Source organism: Ambystoma mexicanum, chromosome 12 (assembly GCF_040938575.1).
Source record: "Ambystoma mexicanum isolate Mex_15411 chromosome 12, UKY_AmexF1_1, whole genome shotgun sequence".
Classification (NCBI taxonomy): domain Eukaryota; kingdom Metazoa; phylum Chordata; class Amphibia; order Caudata; family Ambystomatidae; genus Ambystoma; species Ambystoma mexicanum.
In genome coordinates this window covers 1,235,803,854-1,235,828,589 of record NC_090936.1, presented here as the reverse complement: position 1 = coordinate 1,235,828,589, position 24,736 = coordinate 1,235,803,854, and the positions used below count along the sequence as shown (strand labels likewise).

General features: G+C 47.3%; 1 protein-coding gene across 1 annotated transcript in view; it reads left to right on the top strand.

Moving 5' to 3' along the window:
• The window catches only part of STAB2 (stabilin 2), a 1,783,079-nt gene that overhangs the window by 1,063,369 nt on the left and 694,974 nt on the right, over positions 1-24,736 (top strand). Inside the window, exons 46-48 of the mRNA XM_069629923.1 lie at positions 14,165-14,212; positions 14,345-14,428; positions 14,526-14,678. Of these exons, the coding sequence (XP_069486024.1) occupies positions 14,165-14,212; positions 14,345-14,428; positions 14,526-14,678 (285 nt within the window). The remainder of the gene's footprint in view (positions 1-14,164; positions 14,213-14,344; positions 14,429-14,525; positions 14,679-24,736) is intronic.

The window sequence follows — 24,736 nt, the reverse complement described above, 5'->3', positions numbered from 1 at the left end:
ATGAGCATCCTCCTAATGTAAAAGCAAACAAATATCTGCTCTCGGGATGAACTGGAATGCTGAAAAACGCATTCTTCAAATCAATCACACTAAAGTGCAACGTGGAAGCAGGAATCATAGTCAAAATCGTGGTTACATCGGGGACTAACGGGAATTGCGGATCAACTACTTTGTTAACCGCGCGTAAATCAATTATAAAACGGTAAGGGATATCATTACCTCCTTTCTTGTAAACTGGAAGAATTGGGCTATTACAAACACTACCAGAAATCTCTTCAATTACTTTTCTAGCAATTAAGTCTGACACAATATATTTCTATGCCCTTTCACCTTCACTTGAAATTTTGTATTACGGAATCCGCGGTAATGTAATTCCTTCCTTCAAAACAATTTTTACTGGTTCTACTTTCAAACATCCAACATCATTATCGTTCACTGCCCATATGCTAGCTGGTACTTCACACAATTCAGTCGGTAATTGCATGGATACAAATTGCGATACGGGAGTTTTTTGTGGTGAAATCGTCAAGTACACTCCATCAGGAGAACAATACATTACTGCATTCAACTTTTTCAATAGATTCAATCCCAACACATTTTTGCAGCAATTTGTTGTCACAAGAAATGGGCAAGATTCAGTAAATGGACCTAGTGTAATTGGCACTGGTTGTGAAACTGGAATAATCACTGGTGTACCTGAGAACCTTACTGAGACATTCTTATGCCCTGACAGTGGTATGTTTGGAACTCGCTGATGATCAATCGAACATATATTGTGCACCTGTGCCCACTAGAAAAATGTGCTCCCTATTCTCAACCTTCATTTCTATGTAGGGCCCTTTCTGGTCAATAGGAATAGCCACTGGTTCCAACCCCTGTTTTGGGCTGTCCTAATGGAACAGTACATCATCAGATGTAAAGTCTCCAGAGTAATATGCATTGGAGTGATTATCAAAAACATTTCCACCATTCATGGTGTTCCGTTGTTGATTTTGATTAACCTGATTATGCTGAAATTGTGGCTTCATCTGATTTTTATTCGGACCTGCTATTCCTGGCCGACCTCTAAATGGTCTTCTCGAAATAGTCCCATTTCTATAACAATAAATCAATGTCACTTAGCGTAAAAACAGACAAATTTAAAACGGATTCAATTTCTTTATAGAATCCCACCAGATTTTTCCTAATGTCAAGGACGGTCTTCTTTATCGTATTCACTTCTTGCCTAGAAAAGGGAACATGTACAAGCTGTGTGATATAATGGGCTTCTATCATTTGCGCTGGAATCTCTCCATCAGCGGCAAACTCTACTTTTGGGACAAACGTGGGAGGCACCTCCCTCATGGGTAATTGCCGAGTAGGCGATTCTACCTCTGTTCGTCTATTTAGCAGCAAAGCCAAATCAAGAGAAAAAGCAGTCGTTCCGGTGTCAGGCGAAAATGCTCTTTTATAAATCGTCATTAAATCCGCAGGACAACACACTCTTTTCTTCATACATTAATTCTGCAAATACTCCACCATAACTTGTAACACCTTTCTCTGCATCTCTGGTGTATACTGACTAAACGTATCATGCACTTCAATCGGGGAAATGGCGGCATCCATAATCCATCTAAGCGTGTCTCGCGTACAAAATCGCATCTTTTCACTGATGAGTTTCAACAGCGGGATAAACCGTTGCTGAACATATGACATATGCGGTTCACTTTTACTCATTATCTCTTTATGCAATCGATCACTTAAACACAAATATTCGCCCTACATGTTTTCGTATTTTCGCCGCATTATCTCGCAAATTGGAAAGGACAATCAAATCACGCAACTCTTGCGGTACCACTGTATTAGTCAAATCACTCCAAGATACAAGATAATCTCCCATACATTCTAACAATACCTGTTGTTCACCAGGGCCTCTATGATCAAATATGGAACTTTGCCCAGCCGCTTCATTGTCATCATCAATATAGGTCTCAGCCCACTGTTTCAGTTTGTCTTTCCGTCCCTTGGTAATCGGATTTCGAGTCAGTCTGACGCTTCCTATTTCGGGCCCCATTGATGCAGAACTGCCAGCTAAAGTGTATAAATAATGCTCTGAAGGAGGTGGAGTAAATGATGTCACAGGTGCAGATGGGACCGCTACTGCAGGTGCAGATGGGATCGTGGGAATAGCGACAGGGGAATACATAAGGAGGTGGTGCAACTGAGTCAGTGCTTGAATGTTCATTCCTTCGCTCATTTAATATCTTATTTATCAGTTCATCTGATTTATGCAAATATTGACAAGGATATATCTTCTGAATGTCTAATTTTATGTCTAATTGTAAGGCCCTGTCCATGTTCCTAATGGCTTCTGTATGCTTCTGCTGATCATGCTCTAGCACTTTTTCTGTATTTGATTTATGTCTACATGCATGTTTTTCTCTACTTTTCAAGTGCAGATTCGCTTCCTTTCTCCAGTCTCTTACAACGTTGAACGCTTCAGGTCTGGCCTTTTTTTGTAGTAAAACAGATTCTAAATGCTCTATACGTGCTAATTCTAAACTCCCATTATTCGGCCACTGAAGGTCTGATACACGTCTGGTCTGCCTATGCCAAACCTCATTAAACACTTTTGCCCCTATTCTGTATTTTATGTACATATCATGTGCCGGGGACCCCTCAGGTGGCGCAACCTGGCCAGTTTCCAAAGATTGTCTGCCGCAGTGAAAAAATCTCACTAGACAGGAAGACAATTTCCCAGGCATGGTTAACATGGTTAAACCCTGGGCATTTGTACTTGCAAGTGCAACTCTCGACCAATATCAGGACGTTTAAGAATCGGGGCATGACTCACCTGATCATCCAATCGTCTCTCAGGACACAATTCGCCTGTATACAGGCTCAAACAAGAATCGTTACGACTGCGTGTCTGGCTCAATTTGCCTCGCTTCCAGGACCCTCGTCTGGATGCTCTCTGGCCGTCGCTCGTCGATCAGGGATCGACTGTGTACAGATCTGCAAAGGAGTCTCTAATAATTTCTGCAGGGGTGCCCCGAACACCTTCTGATCCCGGTCCAACAGCTTTGTCCTCGACCTCGTGCCTTCCTTCAACGTATGCGATGGAGCATCATACAGAGGGTCCCTATTCGGGCGCCATATTTGTTGGGCCATACATGGAAATAAGGCACAATAACCATATACCCAATGACACGTCAGTCGGGAGGTTCGATTTCCAAACAAGTCTGGTTTTATTCAAAGTATCTCAGTTAGCCGACTGGGTCTCAACGCCTCACAACGTGTGTTCCCGAACTTCCCGGACACCATGAGATGCGAGAGAGAGCAAACAGCGCTCCAACAGTTCTATATATATACATAATACATCATCATTTGTTAATGCTATTCGTCCCGCCCTTATACATTTGATACGGGCTAGGGTTCGGTAATTGACAGTTATGACACGTCTTCATTTAGTCTAAACATTAGTTATTCTACCAAAGGCTGCAGAGACACTTTTCTGTTATGAGAAACATGGAGCACTGGCACAGGAAGGGTATCTTGTTCTTAGCAGAGAAACATTCCATACAACGTTATCTGTTTGCCGCTGCTCATGAGCTAAGGGTCAGACAGTTCTGAGGTAGAAATACCATCCTTCGTGAAGGAGCACCGCTAGCTGCATATAATTCATGTTTAACTGCCTTTTACAACAGCGCTTGCAAGACAAACCGGCACCTGGACTACTGATTAGCAGCGGCTTCTGCACAGCTTCAAGGCCTCGGTCAGAGGGAAAACAATGTATTTCTGCATGGCTCTACATTCCTGCCTACGTTAGTATTTCAGAGTTCAAGCTGTGGCCTTGCACCGTGTGTGAGTCTAAAGCATATAATATATTTTGCAAAGCGTTTACAAAAAGAAAAACAAAATGGCCGGTATTTACAAAATGGACTCCCTATGGTCACATTCAGGTTTCTTAGTTCTCAAAGTTTGTCACTTGATGCGATTCGCTTATGGCCAACATACCATTCATTTCATTCGGGTTGTGTGATTACTTCTTTGGTATAACATCCATTTCTTGGGCCTTACAGGTCATCCAACAGTGCTACTGCATCCCTTTTGCATTGGAGTTCCCAGTCCTTTAAGATGAGGTAGCTATACCCTTGAGATGGATGGGGATGCAGAAATTATTCAAACATCAATAATCAAAACAACTCAGGTAGTTGGCAAAAGGATAACTGTTTCAATATCAATTATCTAAAACAGGGAGTACAGTGGACATCAACGGACGTCTCAGCGCAAAATCTCTCAATGCATCTTAGAAAAAAGCTTGTTTATATAACAGAAAATCGTCATAGGTGACGTTAACCTTTGTATTACTAAAGTCATCCTATGTGGCAAAAAATAAAAACTAGTGGCAAGTGTGATAGGTTCTAAGAAAAACATCTAAGTATACGATCCATACTCGTTTAGGCATTGGAATAAAGTGATAAGCTTCTTAACATCAGTTGGGGCAACTAAGCACTCCATTCAAACAGGTCACTATGAACGTCACTAAATATACTATGTTCTATTGGCTAAATAACTATAGGACCCTTGATGGTGTGGTTTCCCTATCATTGGTTGGTTTCTAACCTGCGTCAATAACTTCCCACCTACGTATAGCAGCACACAGTCTAAGCAGCCAGGTGCTGGTGTGCTCGTCTTAACCATAGCTTCCCACCAATTAGCATATCCATCCATCATCACCTCAGACGTCTGCTGTCAATTAGGACTTTGCACTTGTCCTTGGGGGTGTTCTTTGCTCTGGGAAATTTAGGGGAGTGAAGGCACGCTCTGCCCTCATGCGTAGGTGTGACCATCATGCTCGTCCAACAACTTCTCCCCAAGTGACTGAAGACTACGAAATCAAGCTTCTAGTGTATTGAAATACTATTTTCTAGTAGACCTCTGACGTCTTCTTGTTTTCGTCCATGCCTTCTGAACAGGAGCTTCATTCTTTCACATGATTTGTATCCAATGTCAGCACACCCCAGCCTTGATATGGCCTTGGCTTCTTGGCTCATCCAGTCTCGCCTTTCTGAGATTCATTTGTAATTCACTTGTTTTTCTAACTGCGATATACTGGAAAAGTAGCCTTACTTCTTTTGCTCAGCTCTGCTATTTGTACGTAGTAGGAACATCCATTCTTTTCTGACTTTTATACATTTATATGTAGGTGCATGCCACAATCTATTCACTATAAAGCTAGCCTCAGGAATACTTTGTCTGCTTGTGTTTCTTTGCATATGTACATGTGTAAAACAGCTCGACATTTTCATCTATCTCGTTAGCATAAGCTTCTTCATCTTGATCCCAAAAGGACACTTATCTTCAATACTTTCTTGATGCCTTATAGAATTGCCTGCATTCTCTCATCTCTGCATCTCTTCTTATGCACGTCTGCTCTATACTTGTATGACGTCATTACTCTTTTTGTTCAGTTATTTTTCCTCTTTCTTTCAGAATTTAATTCGAACGACCATCACATTGTCTCGCATGTAGGAATGGCACCCTTACTTCCATGATTCTCCTTGGTATCTGTAGATTCAATGGCTCTGTACGTCTCTCATCTCTGCATCTCTTCTTATGCACATCAGCTCTATTCTTTATTGACGTCATTACTCTTTTTGTTCAGTTATTTTTCATGTTTCTTTCAGAATTTCATTCGAACAACCATCACATTGTCTCGCATGTAGGAATGGCACCCTTACTTCCATGATTCTCCTTGGTATCTGTAGATTAAATGTCTCTGTACGTGTCTCATATTCTGGCTCCCAACATATAGGCAATATGGGCGAGGTGGTTGAGATGGGGGTACTTGGCTCCGTCTCTACACTTTAATACTGCGTCCCACAGACCATTCCCCTCACACCAGCACCTTGCCACTGGATCCCATCCTCTTGGAGGAGGTCCGTTAGCTTCTCTCACTGCGCTGAGAGCGAGGCAAAGGGTGGTATTCCACCTATTTTATGTTTCTGAAGAAAGACAAGGGTTTGCTACTAATACTGGATCTGAGGCTGCCATTTTCAAGATGGTTACTCTTGCCAAGATACTGCAAGCCCTCGAACAGCAGGATGGGTTGGTATCATTGGGCCTTCAGGATGCCTACTTCTATGTGCCCATTCAGCGTGGTCTTTACCCTGAACTTCAAAGCATCTTAGGTTTCACTGTCCCTGTCCCTCTGATTTATCGGGGCGATCTTGTACACTCGCCTGTGCAGGGAATTTCAACCCGAGGACCGAGTGGCCACGTCTCTCAGATGGTCAATGTATTCCAATCACCGGCCTTTCTGCGCCTACTAGGCCTCATAGTCTCCAGCATCCTAGTGGTTTGGAGGCTCTGCTGTGAATGAGGTTGCTTCAGTGGCTCCTCCTTTACCACTGGTCGTAATTTCAGGGTCACAGGTCAGACCTCCTGCAGATTTCGACCCAAGTGACTTAAGACCTTTCCTGATGGGCCGTAAGAGACAACTTGCTGAAATACATATTGTTTCATCAACCAAGGCCGGTAGTGGCGGTAGTCACTGATGCATCTCTCACAGGTTAGGGCGTTCACCTGTCTGAACTGGCAGTGAGTGGGCTGTGGTTACCTCATCTCTCAGAACCATTTCATTTTGTTCGAGCTGAGAGCGATCAGGCCTGCCCTGGTCACCTTCCTCTCCTCTGTGAAGAACAAGACTGGCCTCCGTGAAGAACAAGAGGGGTTGAGGGGGATTTTTGCCACTTTCCAGAGAAGCAATGCGACTGTATTTCTGGGCTCTGGATAATGATGTCTCTTTGACGGCTGCTCATCTTGCCGGAAGAGAGAATGTCACAATGCCTTGAGCAGACAGACATCAGCCGTCAGCCTCCCACAAGTGGGAGCTCTGCCAGAAACATTCAACCTCCTTTATTCGTTCCCTCCAGTCCCCGTGATTCCACTAGTTGTTAGGAGATTCCGTCAGGTTCGAGACCACGTCGATTCTGATCACAGTCTGTATTGAGCCCAGAGGATGTGGCACCCGGAGCTGCTGGACATGTCATCTGCCTTCCCTGGTGCCCATGGGCGTAGGACATGGGTGGGTAGGGGGGACAAACCCCCCCACAGATGTAAGTGGGGGGATGTAATGTAATTTACCCCCCCACCGGAATATGTTTGGTGTGTTGTGCAGCGATCTGTTTTTTGAAGTGGTGGGAGGGGCTGCTTACTATGTAAGCAGCCCTCTCCCCCCCGACCACTAAAGCATGGGGCAATACCCTGGGGGCAGATGGGTGATCCCCCAGGGAAGGGGGCAAACAAAAATATATATATATATATTTTTTTTTTAAACATAGTTTTGGGTGGGGGTGGGTGCGGGTGGGGCCACTAGCCACCAGGGATTTTTACAATGGGGTGGACCTCCCCCCACCCTAAGTGGAAGGGGGCACCTAATGTAGCCCTCCCTGGGGAAGATTTCCACCCCTAAGAAGGGGTACATGAGATGCCCCCCATCCAGTTGGGGTGAGGGGGAGAGGCCACTGCAAATATTGGCAGAGCCACAACTCCCAAGCCTGGGGTAGTATGTTTTGACCCCCCCAACCCCCGGGGGCAGATGGCCACACACATGTGCCCATCTGCCCCTAGGGAAGGGGCAAAACAAAAATATATATTATAACTTGTTTTGGGGAGTGGGGGTAGCCCTCTCCCCACCCCCATCCTAGGTGGATGAGGGGGCACCATATGTAGCCCTCCCTTGGGGCAGATTTCTGCCCCTAGGAATGGGTACATGAGATGCCCCCCATCCATTTGGGGTGGGGGAAAGGCCACTGTAAATATTGGCAGCACCAACCCCCCAAGATTGGGGCAGTACGTTTTGCCCCCCCCCCCTCAGGGGCAGATGGCCACACACATATGCCCATTTACCCCTAGAGAAGGGGGAAAAACTAAAAAAAACAAAAAATTATTATAACTTGTTTTGGGTAGGGTTGGGGAGGCCAGTGGGGCCCACTAGACACCAGGATTTGTTTGTGTTTGAAAGGGGGCCCTCTCCCCCCAACCTAAGTGGATGGGGGCACCTTATGTAGCCCTCCCTGGGGGCAGATTTCTGCCCCTAGGAAGTGGTACATGAGATGCCCCCCATCTATTTGAGGTGGGGGGGAGAGGCCAGTGCAAATATTGGCAGAGCCACCCGCAAGCCTGGGGCAGTACGTTTTGCCCCCCCTGGGGGCAGATGGCCACACACATGTGACCATCTGCCCCTAAGAAAGGGGCAAAACAAAAATAAAACAAATTTTAACTTGTTTTGGGTGGGTGTGGGGGGCCACTGAACCACCATGGATGTTATTAGTGGAAAGGGGGTGGCCCTCTCCCCCCACCCCAAATGGATGGGGGGCATCTCATGTAGCCCTCCCTGGGGGCAGATTGCTAGATTGGGGTTATCAGTGGGTTAGCCTTTTCCCTTTGCGCCCAGGTAGGTGCACCCACACATATGAGGTACCATTTTCGTCAGGACACCTGTGGGAACGCAGGAAGGTAGGGCATCTGTTGTTGCCGGCATGTTTCGGTGGGTGGGCAGAGGGAAATGTCTCTGAAATTTGGTGGAAAAAAACACAATTTTCAGACATTTTACTCTGGACACCCACCGAAACACCCCGCCAACAACACATGTCCTACCATCCTGCGTTCCCACAGGTGTCCCAATGACCTACCTGGGCGCAAAGGGAAAAGGCTAACCCACTGGTAACCCCAAGCCTTTTGGCAGAGTAGATTTTGCTCATGTGGACAACAAACAGATTTGGGCCTATGGTGCCTATGGTGTTGAAGCCACCAAGGAAGACAGGGAACCCCATGCATTTCCAAAAAGAGGACTCCCGTGGGAATCCACAGAGGTCTGAATTGCTCGAATCGCACCAGAATTTATTACCCACAATCACCGGCAAAGTCTGAAATGTTACGACCGCCTACATTTGGGGAAAAAAGGGGCCAAATTTGGCCGAGATATCTTATGTAACAAAAAAGTTACAAGGGATTGAATGGTGACATACGGAAATCACCAAAAAAGGCCTTGGCAGAAATACCCATGGCAGTTAAGGGGTTAAAACGGTAAAGCCCCAGAAGAGATATCATTTGTAAGGTAGCTCAGTGAGTTAATGCTCCAAATGCAGATTGTGCACAGGAATATGTAACACCTGTGTTCAGCACCTGGCTTCATCTTCCAGTGGGATAATATGTGGAGTGAATGCATTCAGCTTCAGATGCAACACAGCATTTTCCAGGTCAATTGGTTCAGAAAAAGTGGTGGGAAACACTATTACTGTCGCTTTTTCTAATTGGCCCGATTGTCGTGCATTTTCTGGGTGGAGTTCGGGAGCCGAGTGGACACACCAGGACCCCCTGTTTTTACCGCTTCACCAGACAAATGCGGCCTTACTGCCAGCATGGATTCTCATGCTGAAAATAAGGAAAGGGATTCCTCTGGGATCTCCTTGGAAATTAAACCTGGTAAAAGCGGGCGGAGTCCAGCAGAAGCCATTGACAATTCCGCCAGCAATCGCTAATTGCGTGAGGTATTTACACTCTTCCAAAGTGGAAAAGCAATGTGATTTTACCTGCCTTTTACGCTAAAATCTTCCATTTTGTGGCGGAAAAGTAAAAACTTGCGCCAATGGAAGTGGTCCACTCCATGCAGTTTACTTTGCGCTTTGATGCTTGTGGGGTTTGCGTGATGCTACACATGTAATAAATAAATAAATACATTCAACATGACCCCAGATAAATGGCAATTCGTGGTCAGAATGAGTGAGCATGGCATGTCGCTCGTAGGAGGATGTCCTGTGCTTCTTGAGTGCGTTGGCAAATGCCCTTAATTGCCATCTCACATTAAACAGGTGCTTTAATCCATCTGTGTGGATTGCACAATGATAAGTTGGACAGAGGTATTTCAAATGGCCAATTTAGCTCTTTGGGTGACTTTGTCAAAGTGGGAGAATGTTGCCCAGCATGTGCCACTTTCTCTGCGGAGTGAATTGTGCCCACCCCGAGGAAGAAGTGTGAAAAACCCACAAGGGCACTGTGCCCTGCTCTTTCTGCGTGTGTCTTCCCCACAGGGCGACAAATGCCGACTCAGACATGGGTCCGTCTCGGGTGGCAAGCCTATACCCTAGTTGATGTGGCAAAGGATTCCAGACTTCTGAGGAAGATAACATTAGTAGCATTGAGTTACATGCCACCTGACAGGTATGTGTGATAAAGTTGCAAAGCAGAGCTGTTAGTGGGCTAAAGCAGGAGCAATGTCTGCCCACCCTCAAAGGGTACGTACAACCAAAAGTAATAGGCCCCTCCCTCCATCATGGTTGTAAGGGCCAGGCTCCAAACCAGGGCAAGAATGCCCTCCAATCATCCATGCCCAAGAGTAGGGTACCCCTTGTGCTCCAGGAACCCTGATGAGCAACCTCTGTGCTTTCCAGGTGATACTAACATTATTTAAAGCCAGAAGTCTAAAAGGTAATTGCTTAATTGCAGCTGGAAATGAGCTCCTGGCGTGATCAAAATGTCTTAACCAAGTGTGACATCATCTCCTTCATTTATAAGCAATATGTGTGTTCTCGCATTTCTTCATCTACTGAATTACTGTTAGAAACAAAGGCAAGAATTGTGTCTCTTGTGTAGGCATTAGGAAGGCAGTTGCCAGCCTCTGGCATAATATGCCCATGTTCTTCCAATATTGGCTAGCTGTTGCCCTCTTATGGCCAGGTAGAACCATTATGGCAGTGACTGGCAAATGCCTTTCCCCGGCAGCGGAAATAAGAAGCCAATTCAAGACACAGAACAAATAGAAATTAAGACAGACTGCAGCTGCCATTGCTGTGTTAGGGAGAATATGTTGAGTGTTCAAGCAAGGAGGTATGTATTAAGCAAGCAAGCAGTGAGACAAGGGAGAGGCAAAGAAAGGCCAGGAGGGCTCTTTGAATAGTGTAACAGGGCAGAGGACCCATGCTCTGCCGTCCTAGTAACATATGGGAGAATCAAATAGATCAGGCTTTGCAGCAAATGTTAAATGAGAAAGGAACAGAGTCCAGCTCTGCATTCAGAATAACAAAGGCAAAGAAAGGCTCGGCTCTGATGCCAGCATGAGATGGAATAAGAGGGACCAGACTCATCGTGAGAGTCTCGCCGGCCATCGCAGGGGCGCTAGTGGGGCAGCCTACATAGCGGGCTGCCCCTCTGGCCACCCCCCTGGGTCCACATACACCCTACCTACTAGGCATTCCCCGGGTCCGACGCATCCGGCCACGGACCTGGGGAGTGCTTACAAGGGGATGGGCTTGCGATCGCTCATCCTCCTTGGTTGCTGTACCCCCGGAGGACAGTCAAAGCAGCAACATCACACACCTGGTCTCTCTACTCCAAGAACAGGGTTTACTCAGAGGTACACGCAAGATTTCCTCTTTCTTTGAAACCCCCATCCTTCAATTCCAAGAGACACACACGTCTCCTTGCCCCACACAAAAAAGTAGAACTTGCAGTTGGTAGAAAAGGCTGCAACTCCTTTATTTGGCAGGAATCCACTTACAGGTGATCTGCCTCTTAACGAGCTGGCCTCCTAGCTGTGGCCCACTGGAACTAATTGTTATTTCCTCTCTCTTACCATGAGCCCATAGTCAGATGACAAATCCAGAAATGCAACATATAAAGACAGGTTCTTTGCTGCTGCATCCTTTAATTTTCTTCTGTTTTCTTTTCTTCTTTTCTCTTGTTTTATACAGTGATGCCATTTGTAATTTAATACGTACTGCTATTTTAATTTTAATTTTGGGAAAAGTCGAGTTCTTTGACTAAAACACAATAAATAAATAAAAAATGCAAAGACCCAAGGTGTTCCCTGCCCCCCCCCCACCCATAATTGTATGTGTCTCCTATGCCCCTGCCTGTGCCATTGGAGGAGAATTGACTTACTCTCCCAAACAGAAGGGTGGGTATTCCACCTGAAACCCAGCAGCCTGAACCTTCATGCTTGGCTACTTGGAGGCTGAGCTACAAAGAGTGGGACTTATTGGATGATATCCTTCATGTGCTCCTATCATCTCTAAGACCCGCAACAAAGTCCTTTTATGCCTGCAGGTGGTATACATTTTTTGGCTTGGTGTTGGAAGATCGATTTGCACCCTTTATCCTGCACGTTATCTCCTGTTTTGGAATTTTTGCCATCAGCTTCTACGCCTCTCAGATGAGAGAGGCCAAGAAGGATGACCAGTATTTTGTTGCTTATTCTGGTGCCTGTGTGTTACGGCTGTGACCAAACAGACCCTGTCCAGGTGGATCATTCTCTGCATCTCAGAATGCTACGATCTGGCTAATAAGGATGTGCCTGAAGGTCTCAGGGCTCATTCTACCAGGGGAGTGGCTGCCACCTCTGCCCTGCAGAGGGAATTTCATGTCCCGGACATCTGCCAGACAGCAACGTAGGCGTCTCTGCACATGTTTGCTAAGTATTACTGATTGGATTCCCTTTCAGGTCAGGACAACGTTTTGATAATGGATTTCTCCCTCCTTCCGATCTACGTATTGTAATGGGAGTCTATCATAGAAGAGGAATCTGTGGGAGGAAGGAATCCATTAGAAGAACAGATGACTTACCTCTTGGTAATGTTCTTTCTGATGGGTGGTCCTGCCTTGGATTCCCCATCGCCTTCCCTACCTGCCACTCTTGGTGGATAGCCAGTACACCATTGGTTCTGCCGTCCATCAGTGCCACAGTGCTAGGAAAAAGGGTAGAACAGAGGCCACGCGGTAAGGGTGTATAAAGGTGTCGGGCAGAGACGCCGCAGAGCCGCACTGCGCTCCCTGGTGGTGGAAAGGTTTCCGCAGAAGAGCTGCACTGTGGGTAAGATATCATAGATGAGGAATCCCCGGCAGGAAAATCCATCAGGAAAAACATTACTGGGAGAGGTAAGTAATTTGTTAATCTCAGATTATCATTGGACAAGGTGTATGACCGGGCAGCAATTGATCTTATCCTTAGAAGTGACAAGATTTTGGAAATGTATTAATAGCAAGCTACGACGAATGAATAGGTGCACTAGCTAAGATTGTCTTTAACATCTCCTGTTACTCTGCAATGAATTTGTGATACCTTATTGGACTATGAAATGAAATGTAACTTAGCATTGTGACGGGTCGGTCATAAGTTGACGCTGAGAGTCAAGCCAAGAGACACCCTGAGAGGCACCGGAACCACCCAACTCCTTCCTTGACAACACGGATGGATCCGAGGTGCCGCACCATGGGACAAGCCGTCGGCAGAGGATGGTGAGTGCTGAGTAGGCATAGTCAGGTGTTCATGCCATGGAAGCCGGCACCACAGGATACAGAGGAGACACTGTGCATCTGGATGTTGCCTTGACATGCAGACTCCCAGGTTGTCAGCAGATTACTTGGGAATCGTGTGCAGGCCCAGCGACTTCACCGTTCAGGCCTGAGGCGGGCTGGGGGGAAGTGGAGAGTTCATGTCAGGGCAGAGCAACACGGACGGACCCATCACATACCTTTGCAATGGCCGACACACACAGGCAAAGTCACAGTGTACCAGGAGAGACCGCGAAGGAAGGTGGGGCGTCTTCAGCCTTGATTGGATAGCAGCTCGAACGCTCAAGGAAGGGCGTGGAGTTCAGGAGAACAAAACAGTTGCATTGGTTTAAAAGAGATCCAAGGGAATTGGTGGATCCCAAGGGCCTGCCCTATAAAACCAGGACTGAGACAGAATGGAACTGAGTCTAATTTTTACTATTCCTGGATGAAGGAAAGTCGGGAGAAGCGGCCTCTCTGGAGTGGGCCTACAGGTTCTCTGAAGACTAAGAAGAGCTTGAGGAAACAATCATTACCCCGCAAGGACCTAAACTCCAAAGGAGAAGAAGTGGGGAAGTAACATGACTTCTTCACAGCACGAACAGGATTCTATTGTTCAAGAAATTAAAGCCTGTTTCAAAATACTCTGGTGTTTTGTCGTCTCTATCTCACAAACATATGTTAGGATTTTATAATGTTTATAAAGGTTTTGGACTATGATTTTAATATTAACTGTTTGTTATGTGTTAAAGGTTTAATATAAAACCAGATCACACATTTTAAATAAAACATTGTTGTATATATATCTGTATTCTTTATATTAATAATTCTCAATTTCTCTTGCCTATAGGAACTTCCAAAGAATTCAAACACAACTTCCTTTTACTACAAACTGCAGGTAAACCAATGTGTAAATGTTCTACATAGAACAGTAACCAGCCCTTGAGCAAGGGCACAAATCTGGCTTTCTTTCATTCTATCTTTTGGAGAGGTAACCCATTCATATTTTTCTCTTTTTCAAACAACTAAGTCGGCGAATATGATGGAAGTCGGAAACCGTGGCCCTTTCACTGTGTTTGTGCCCATCTCAGATGCTTTAAAAAACAACAACAAGGCAAGTAAAATACAGTAGTCTTTTAAGAAACTGAAAGTCTAGTGTTTGTACATGAATGCCATATGACTGAGTGACCACCCTTTGTTTGCCTTTCTAGGTTACAGATTGGACTGTCAAAGGATTGCTGCCCCAGGTGCTCCGCTATCACATTGTGGCCTGTACTCAGCTCCTTGCTGAAGAATTGAGAACAATGACAACTGTGACGTCTCTGCATGGCGATTCAATCAGCATCACCTACTCCAAATCGCAGGTACGATATCTAGACTTTAAGAATGTATAGTGATGAACTACTCTATACTGGAACTCTTCAAAGGAAGGTATGACAGGGTTCACTTGCTTTGATTCTGGAAATCCTTTGGACGGACAGGGCCTTCTCATCCTGGTCCTACCACTTCCCTGTTGATGTTTTTAGGTATGTTTTTCTGACACAGGAGTCCATCCTGGACCTCTGCAAGTGCAGCTCTTCATTTTTATTGTTGGTGATCAATACTTATGGAAAATGTAGTATCTTTGAAGGATGAAGCGAAACGAGCCAAAAGTAAGTTTCAGGGTTCGTTTATTCCACGATAGCCCGGCGCACCACCTACATCTGCCGCCCTCGCAAACTCTCACTCTCAACTCACACTCCATTCATCTCACCTTTCCAACTCGAACAACACCGACCCTTTCAACAATAACACTCGAAGCCGGCGGATGCAGGTGTTAGGCAGAATCACCTGCCCTACCCTTGGGGAACACTACAGGCAATTAGGACTACAGGTGTAAGCACAATTTCACCTTTGGTACAAGCCTGTACAACACAGTAAAATGGTAGTGATGGCTGAGCAGCCAGACTTATCTCAGGAGTTTAAATGAGCAGTAGAACAAGTTACACAAAGGACCAACCAATACAGTGATTCAAGTAAACACTTACTCAAGGTTTCTTGGTAAAAGAATATACATTTATTTACTCAGTGATTTAGAAAACATCACTCTAGCATAAGCAGTCCAAAATCACACACTAATACACCACAAAAATCCAACCGGTAAGTAACTGAACAAGTTTAGCTCAGAAATGAAGTAGGAGCAAAATGGCACTTCAGATACTTAATAAAGGAGGGAAAAGACAAGGTTATAAGAATAGACAGCCCAAATACATTCATAGGCAGGGCAAAGGGTTTCAGTTAAATACAACCAGCAATTCTTCTCAATATGCCTCGGCCAAAGTCAATGGTTCATAGTCTTTTGTATAGGATAGCACAGTTCTGGTACATAACGGTTAAGTCTTTGCCACAGATTTTTAAAGAATTTGGCTAGGTGAAAAGTTTGACGAATGTTTAGGGAAGGACAAGCGTTCATAGTTAAGGAAAGTTTCACGCACTTTCTCGATGGCCGAAAAGGTTTCCTGACCGCTTTTGCACAGTACCTTGTCAATGAAGAAAGCTGTAGCTGAGGCAGTTGTTCCTGGCAGTTCGAGCAGATCTCGCTGTTACTGAGCTTCAGTCATGGGGACAAGAAGGAGAGCGTCGGGATGTTCCTGCACTTCCCAGGGAAGAGGCCAAAAGCTGTAGCAAGACGTCGGTTTAAGGTATGAATGCTTTAAAGTCCACGAGCTGGTTTCCTGCCCTCTGGCTATCCGGTTTTCAACAGCACTCTGATGAAAATTTGACCAGAATAGGACGGTGTCCAGGTGGCTTGCGAGTTGGTTGTTCCCACCGAACTCAAGGGAAGAGGTTAACTTTGAAGGGCTACTCTGTCGTCAGAGTTTCAGGCCATTCGGACCTGCAGCAGGGCTTCACCGGTCGTCCAGGAATTGCAGCAGTCCTCTTCCTTCCTCTCCTCTTCGGTTCTTTCGTTCCAGTGGTCGCCTCTGCTTTCCAAGTCCCAGAGACCTGCTTTTAAACAGTTATCCCCCATTCATTCCAGCCTGGCTGTCACTCACACAGCAGGTTGGCTGTCCTTGCTGGACTGCCAGCCAGCCAATCATGCCAGAGTGCATTCAGGTCTCCTAGGAGACTAAGCACAGGGAGTTACGGGCACCTCCCTCACATCCTGTCCAGCCCAGACACCCTGGCGCCAGAGGAGGGCTTTAGCACTGAAGCCCGCCAAAGGCCATCGAACAAAGGGACCAAACCTGGTTTGGTGCGCAGAGACAAACACAAGAAGGACCTTTCCTAAAAGAAATGGTGGAAAAAGATGACCGGAGTCTCTTTTTACAGATAGGTCTTGGGCGCCATATTGAAAAACATGGCTGGCCGATTTTTAGCTACCATTGTTAGCGGTCCAGAAAAATCACGGTAGTTGATCTAAACCACTGCCACCAGCCATTTAAAGTAGGAAAAGGTATAATTTTACTGTTACATGAGTGGTTTGACTCAGGTGAAGCTAGGCAACCCCTCCAGCACTCCATAGGAAGATAGTGTGTGCTGGGTCGTAAATTTAAAAAGACTAGTAAAGCCAATTTAACTTTACATGCTCTGAGAGACGGTAGTCAGTCCCAGAGAAGGTATTTAAACCTTTGGGGAGTCTGAAAGACACCCCTGTGCCACTGCACTGAAGGTGCTGTGTGACACACAGAAAAAGATGACGCCACTGGAGTTGTTTTATAACTCCATAACCAAAGAACACAAAAGTAAAACACACAAAAATACTTGGAATAGTGGGAAAAAAAAGGCTCACACCCTTCCCAGGTAAAAAATCAAATCCTAGAAATCCATCAAAGTTGCTGGGGGACTCAAAAGGTAAGAGAAATTAGCACATTTGGAGAATTCTCCCTAACACTCATCCCCCCAGACTAAGGGACAGGAGGATTTAATCCACTTCTGGATGAATCTCCTTACTCCAGTCGGTCACACATCCTGGAGAGACCATCAGCATTTTGGTGGTGACACCCTGACCTGTGCTCAATGGTGAAATCAAACCCTTGCAGGCAGATTGACCATCTCAGTAGTTTTGGGTTTTCCCCTTTCATTTGCATCAACCATCTCAAGAGTTGGTGGTCAATCTGAATCACAAAAGTAAATCCATACAAGTATGGCCTAAACTTCTTCAGTAACCACACAATAGCAAAGCACTCGTGCTCAATGGTTGCTCACCTTGTTTCTGGTTCCTTCAGCTTCCTGCTGATGAAGCAAATGGGGTGCTCCCTACCTTTCTCATCCAGTTGACTAAGGACTGCACCTATACCTGTATTTGACGAATGTGTCTGCCCGATAAAGGTTTGGTTATAGTCAAGAGCTCTTAGGACTGGAGCCTGACAAAGGGTTTTCTTTAGGCCTTCAAATGCTTGAGTGCACTCCTCAATCCACCTGACCTTTTTAAGGAATTTGGGAGAGGAGATCACATTCAAGGGAGAAGCTATGGTCCCATAGTTCTCAATGAAGTTCCTATGGTACCCAGGGAGGCCTAGGAAGGCTCTCACTTGCGTTTGAGTAGTAGGGGTGACCCAGCTTTGTACAGCTTGTACTTTGCTAGGCAATGGCCTGATTTCACCTCCTCCTACGTCATGTCCAAGGTAGACCACTTTACTCTGACCAATTTGACATTTGCTAGCCTTTATGGTCAGATGGGCCTGCTCAAGAGCCTGCATATCATATCCTAAGTGGTCAACATGTTCCTTCTAAGTAGGGCTGAACACTGCAATGTCATCCAAGTATGCCATGTAGAAGTCCTCCATCCCATTCAGAACTTGATTAACCATCCCTTGGAATGTAGCAGGTGCATTATTTAGTCCAAAAGGCATTACCTTAAATTGGTAGAGGCCTGCTGGGGTTGAGAATGCAGTTTTTTCCTTGGCATGGTCTGTCAGTGCTATTTGCCAATAGCCTGAAGTGAGATCAAATGTACTGAGCTACTTGGCTGAGACAAGTTTATCCACTAGTTCATCTGTCCCTGGTAAAGGGTGGCCATCAGTCTTAGTGATTGCATTAATAGTCCACACAGAATCTCAACTCCTTGGATCCTGTCTTTGGTACTAGAACAACTGGACTAGACCATGGACTGGTAGAGGGCTCTATTACCTAGAGATCAAGCATCTTGTTGACCTCCTCCTTTATGTGGGATCTGTCATGATCTGACATACTGTAACCTCTGTTTTCGACAGGTAGACTGTGATGCTGGAAATGCATCAGTGGGACAGGGCCTCTGAACCCTTGTCCTTTACTGCTTTTTATCGTGTGTTCTGTCATGTTTTCTGCCCAGGAGTCCATGTGGGACTCCTGACAGTGCAGCTCTCTCTTTTGGTTTGGTGAACAGACCCCTGGGATACCCTTATGGCACCCATGGGTAGGGGTACAACCCTGTACCCCTAGTGTATGTTTTTGGGCACCTGTGGGTGGCCCCCAGAGCAGGGTATGGGCTGGTGGCAGCTCCATGCTGAATTTGACAGGTGCTCTAGGTGTCCTCCATTTTGGGATACCCAGGCCCTGCCATTGGGATCAGTTGGTTCCTGATAGAAAACAAGATGGCCCCTGTGGCCTCTTGCTTTCTATTGCCTGTTATCCTGTTTTCCCAAAGTCCTAGGAAGCCCTGACTCTGTCCCTTCCCCCTGACTGGCTGTTGGGTGGAAGTTCTATATATGGTGTTGTTGTGAAGGGCCAGCTAGACTGACTGGAGCCTTCCCAGTGACTGTATGTTGTGGGTACCTCCTGTGGGTGGGACCTGGGTGAATGGAGTGTGTGACCAATATACACTCCTTGTTGTGGTTGTCTGGTTTCTGGCATGAGAGACAAAGACTGAGACAGCCCTGCCCGAAACTGACCTGAATGCAGTGTGTAGTGTTGAATGGCTGGGTACTTGTCCCAATCCACATTTCTTGTTGTGAGTGTCTGAAAGGGAGGCGTGTGGCCTGAATGCACTGTGTGCCTGATTGGCTGACTGACTGCATGAATGCCCTTCTGTATGATTGGCTGCTGAGTGTGTGCCAGCAGTGTGGATGAGAGGCAGAATAGTATATCTGGGGACCTCTCACCACTGGTAGTTGTTCAGGAACGTTCAGGAACGTTCAGAAGCGTTCTGGAGCTGAGTCTCCACTCTAAGAGTAACTGGAACTGCTGATCCTCGACGTCCAGCTGGAAGAAGAAGACTTGCTGTGGCATTTGCTTCGACCGATCCGAAGGCTGCCGAAATCGTCGAAGGCTGACCCGAGAGAGGACCTGGTAAGGCGCCCTCTTCCCGTGTTCTGAGGGACCATCGAGCACCGCTCCATCTTCGCCGAAGCGCCCTGGAAGACAGACCCTCGAAAGGCTGTCGACCCGAGACGGGACCGCTGAGGAGATCGAAGTGAAGCACCCGGACATCGCCACCGTCGAAGTCCATCGCCGTCGACCAGGGTTCGCAGGTTTGTGTAACCGCTGGAGGCCCGTCGAAGTTGTGTTGCCCAGCCGTGGGAACCACTTGACGCCGTGCCGCCGACGACCGGAGCCGTCCGCTCCTTGCCTAAGAACATTCGAATCAAAGGACTACCTCGTCCGCACCGTCAATCGCTTTATCCGGCCGGAGAAAGTCGAGGACGACCAACGCGCCGAGGAGAAACCTGCCGGTGGGTTTCCCGCCACCCGAAGACCACAAAGACTCGAACGACTCGACGCCATTGCTGGGCCTCCGTCTCCACAATCTTTGCGGTCCAGAACTATTGTCACCGAGGTGCCCCGCACGCCTCTGCCTTGCAGGACGCCGACGCTCCGACGCCGACGAGCACCGCTCGGACGAAGCTGCCGCCTCACCGACGCCGTTCTACCCTGTTTGTCGACGGACGTTCGACGCCCCGTGTCTCCCGCTTGAAAGGGAAGGCATTCAAGAAGGGCCATCAATTCCCCGTCGCCGAACGCCGAGTCTCGACGCCTCTCGACGATCCGTGACTCCCGCTTGAAAGGGGGTCGCTCAAGGAGGATCTGTCGACGCCTCTTCAAAGAACTCGACTCCACCAGGTACATTGGGGGGGTAAAAACATTATAGGAGGGAATAAGACTTGCAGAACAATATATGGACTGGGCTTGTGCTATACCTTTATTTTACAGGTTGCCCAGGTGGGTGGGATCTCCACACAGAACTGTGTCTAGTGATAGGGGCCAGTATTCTGCCTATTGCTCAACCATCTTATTTTCTCTCCTCTCTCTATTGCTGGTTTCACTCTATTGATCCGTATGACATTGTTACAGTATTGTTCATGCACTTTAATGAGATCTAATACAAAGGGTGGTACCACTTTAGAATTGTATATATTTGCCATTGTTGATTTTCCTGAGTACAAAGTGAGTTATCATGATAAGTGTACATAACCTTGAATATTGATTATATGAAGACTGTGTTCTAACCAATACAGTGTGTGGACATTCCTTTGTGGGGGCTTGGGGAATACACTGTACTTAAGAACCAGCCTGCATCACCTCCTGAGAAGCTAGGCCTTGATTGCTCGTCCATTGCTACCGTAATAGAGAATCTTGGCTGGGGTCCTCTGTGCCTCTCTTCTACCATATAGAGAGCAGAAGTACAGACACCCCCCACCGGTCTTCTTTCACACTGGTGGCAGCGGCGGGATGCTTATGGTTTTAAGAATCAGTGTATAACCGTGCCACTTACAAAGGATATCTGCACTTTATTAAATTAAGGTTTAGTTGTGTACAAGATAACTGCATTACAAACAATGGAGTCTATTGCAAATGGCAAATTGACTCGGATGAGCTTGGAGGCTCTCCAGAGTGCTTGTGAAGCCAGGGAGTTAGACTTTGTGGATAAGTCTAGGGCTGAGCTGATAGCTGCCCTGGTGGACTACCAGACTGATAGTGAAACTCTTGATGAGGAGGGGAATGCAACCAATGAGGACTCTGCCCCTGGGGTTTCTGCTGAATCTGTTTCTGGGAATGCCGCCATTCCTGCTGCCTCTGTTCCAAACCCCAGCAATTCCTTGGAGCTTGAGTTATTAAGGATGAAATTGGCCTTTGAATACCGCAAGTTGGAACTAGATGCTGAACTTAGGAAAGAGGAGTTGGCTCAACAAGTGGAGCTCAAGAATAGGGATCTTGAACTCAAGAGCCAGGACACTGAATGTCAGAGAATCCAGCTAGAGAAAGCTAGAGTGGAGACTCCAGCTAAAACCAGTGAGAGTGTCAGGTCCCCAGCCACCAAGTTTATGAAAGATTTGGTTGGTGTATTTGTGGAGGGTTCAGATAGTCTCCAATGGATTGAAGCGTTTGAAATGGCTTGTGTGATTCATGATGTTGATAAAAGAGATTGGGCTAAGTATTTGTTAAGCAGAGTGCCTCAAACCGGATATGACTGTATTCTGAAGCTGAGTGTGGAAGAAAGGGGTCAGTATGAGTGTATGAAGTCTGCTTTGATTGCCAAGTTTGGCAAGACACCTACCCAATACCTTAGAAGGTTCAGGGATTTTAAGAAAAGAGAGAATGTGTCTTGGGTTGACTGGGTGAGTGCTGCGCACATGAACATGATGGGGTGGATCGATGGATACAAGGTTAAGATTTTTGTTGAATTATCCCACCTCTTGTTCTTTGAGCATTTTTCTGAAGCCTGTTCACCAGAGTTGCGTCAGTATGTGGCTGACCAGAACATTTTGGACCCCTTTAAGCTGGCTAGGTTGGCTGACAAGTGGGTCTCCCACCGGGTGTCCCCTAAGGACTCCAGTGGGAAGGACAAGGACAAAGAAAAGGGGGCCTCTCAGAAAGCTGAGGAGTCCCCCAAGCAGTCACAGTCGGGTAAACCAAAACCTTCCTCTCCTAAGACCCAAAAATCTAGTGGGGATAAGTCATCTGGGGGTGGGAATAAGAGTAGTGGTCCACCTGCTGCAAAGCAGGCTCCCAGTGGTTCCAGTACCGTACCCCGCACTCCTGGTGCTTGTTGGGACTGTGGGGCTCTGGATCACAAAAGGGGTGACCCCAAGTGTAAAGGTAAGGCACTTGGAGTACAGGCTGTCAGCCTGACCTACCCTTACCCCGTGTCTAAGGTGGAGGCCACTGTCCTCCCCTCCTCTACCGGGATCCCAGTTGGTGCTCCGGCAGAGATTTCCTTAGTGTCCCTTGGGGCCTGGGACCAGTATGCAGAAGTACTGGCGACTATCCCACAGAACACCCTTAGGTTTTTGAGAAGTGTCCTCTTGAATGGCCAGCCTTCTACTGGTTTGAGAGACACTGGGGCAAGCATGACAGTGGTGGACAGGACCCTGCTCAAGCCAGAGGACTATGAAGGTGCTCCTCTGCAAACCACCAGGTTAGCTGGTGGGCCTCCCAAATTATCACCTGTAGCCTTAGTCACACTCCTTATTGGAGACAAGACAGCAACGCTTCCTGTCCTGGTTCAGGACAATGTCCCTGCTAACATTTTGTTAGGAAATGATCTAGTAGAGTTGGGGTTGATCTCGGATGGTCTTCCCATGACTGCTGCTGCAGTCACTAGGTCACAGGTGACACCGGGTCTGGCTGTGGGTCAGGTACCCGAGCCAAAGGCGAGGCCTAAGGCAAGAAGAAGGAAGACCAAGAAGGCCACCTCTGTGGAGGGAACACCTTCTCTTCCTGCTGTTCCGACAGCACCCATTGGGATCCATGCTCCGGACGGGCTGGGTCCAGTGGAAAACCCAAACTCAACTCCTGTGGGAGAAGAGACAGAAGACTCTCCTGTGGGAGAGGTTCTCAACCCGGAGGATCATCCTGACCTTCAATGCTTGTTAGCTGAAGGGGGACCCTCCCGGGCAGACTTCTGTAAGGGACAGAGAGAGTGCCACTCTCTCGCGGGACTGAGGAAACAGGCCCTGTCCCAGGCACAAGGAGAAGTGCCTAGGACATTCCGGATTTATTGGGAGGGTGAGCTCCTTGTTAGTGAGCCCACTAAGCCTGAACCTGGTGCCCTCAAGAGGTTGGTGGTACCCCAGGTTTACAGGCCCTTCCTACTGCAGTTGGCACATGAGGTGCCCTTGGCTGGTCATCTTGGGACCAAGAAGACTAAGCAGAGGCTCTCTGCCCATTTCTACTGGCCACGGATGGGAGTATAGGTGGAGTCCCACTGCAGGACCTGCCCAACTTGTCAGTTGTCTGGCAAGACTGGAGGCAGTGTCATTGCCCCACTGCAGCCATTGCCAGTGGTTGGCACACCATTTGAGAGGGTGGGCATCGACATCGTCGGTCCCCTTGACCCTCCCACTTCAGGTGGACATCGGTTCATCCTGGTCTTGGTAGATCATGCCACCAGGTACCCTGAGGCGATAGCCCTTTGGACTGTTACTGCCAAGGTGGTTGCCAGGGCTCTCCTGGGCATTTTCACCCATGTTGGATTCCCCAAGGAGGTTGTCTCTGACAGAGGATCCAACTTCATGTCTAGTTACATGAAAACCATGTGGAAAGAGTGCGGGGTAACCTACAAGTTCTCCACCTCTTACCACCCCCAGACCAATGGTCTGGTTGAGAGATTTAATAGAACTCTCAAGGGCATGCTAGGGGCTTTGGAAGAACCCCTAAGGAGGAAATGGGATCTCCTCCTGCCATGCCTGCTGTTTGCTTACAGGGAGGTACCTCAAGAGGGTGTTGGTTTCAGCCCCTTTGAGTTACTCTTTGGACATCCCGTGAGGGGGCCCCTCGCCTTGATCAGAGAAGGCTTGGAAGCCACCCCTCCAGGTCCCGCCAAGCAAGTGGGGGACTATGTGTTAGGCCTCAGACGGAGGATGACACAGATGATGGGTCAGGCAACAGCAAATCTCAAGGCCAGCCAGGAATTGAATAAGTACTGGCATGACCTTTAAGCCTCGCAAGTGGATTGGACTCCGGGACAGGAAATCCTTGTGATGGAGCCTACCAAGCCTATAGCTTTGGCAGACAAGTGGACTGGACCCTTCAGGATCATCTCCAAGATGGGCGAAGTCAATTATCTGGTTGACATGGGAGCCTCTGGGGTAGCCCCTCAGATATTCCATGTCAACAGACTCAAGCCTTTCCACCGGCGAGCAGAAGTCTCATGTCTCTTGCTAGCTTCCGGGCAAGAAGAGGATGAGAGTGAGCCCCTTCCTGATTTTCTGCATAGCAACCCTCAGGATGGCTCAGTGGAGGGAGTACATCTCTCTCCAGATTTGACAACAGAGCAACAGAGGGCCTGCAGGGCTTTGCTCCAACAGTATGCCTCTCTGTTTTCACCGACGCCAGGCCTTACACCGTGGTGTAGGCATGAAATTGACACTGGTGACAGTCTGCCTGTCAAAAGCAGGTGCTACCGTATGTCAGATACGGTCAAGAACCACATCCAGGCTGAGGTCGCCAAGATGTTGGATCTGGGTGTTATTGAGCCCTCAACCAGCCCCTGGTCCAGTCCAGTGGTCCTTGTCCCCAAGGC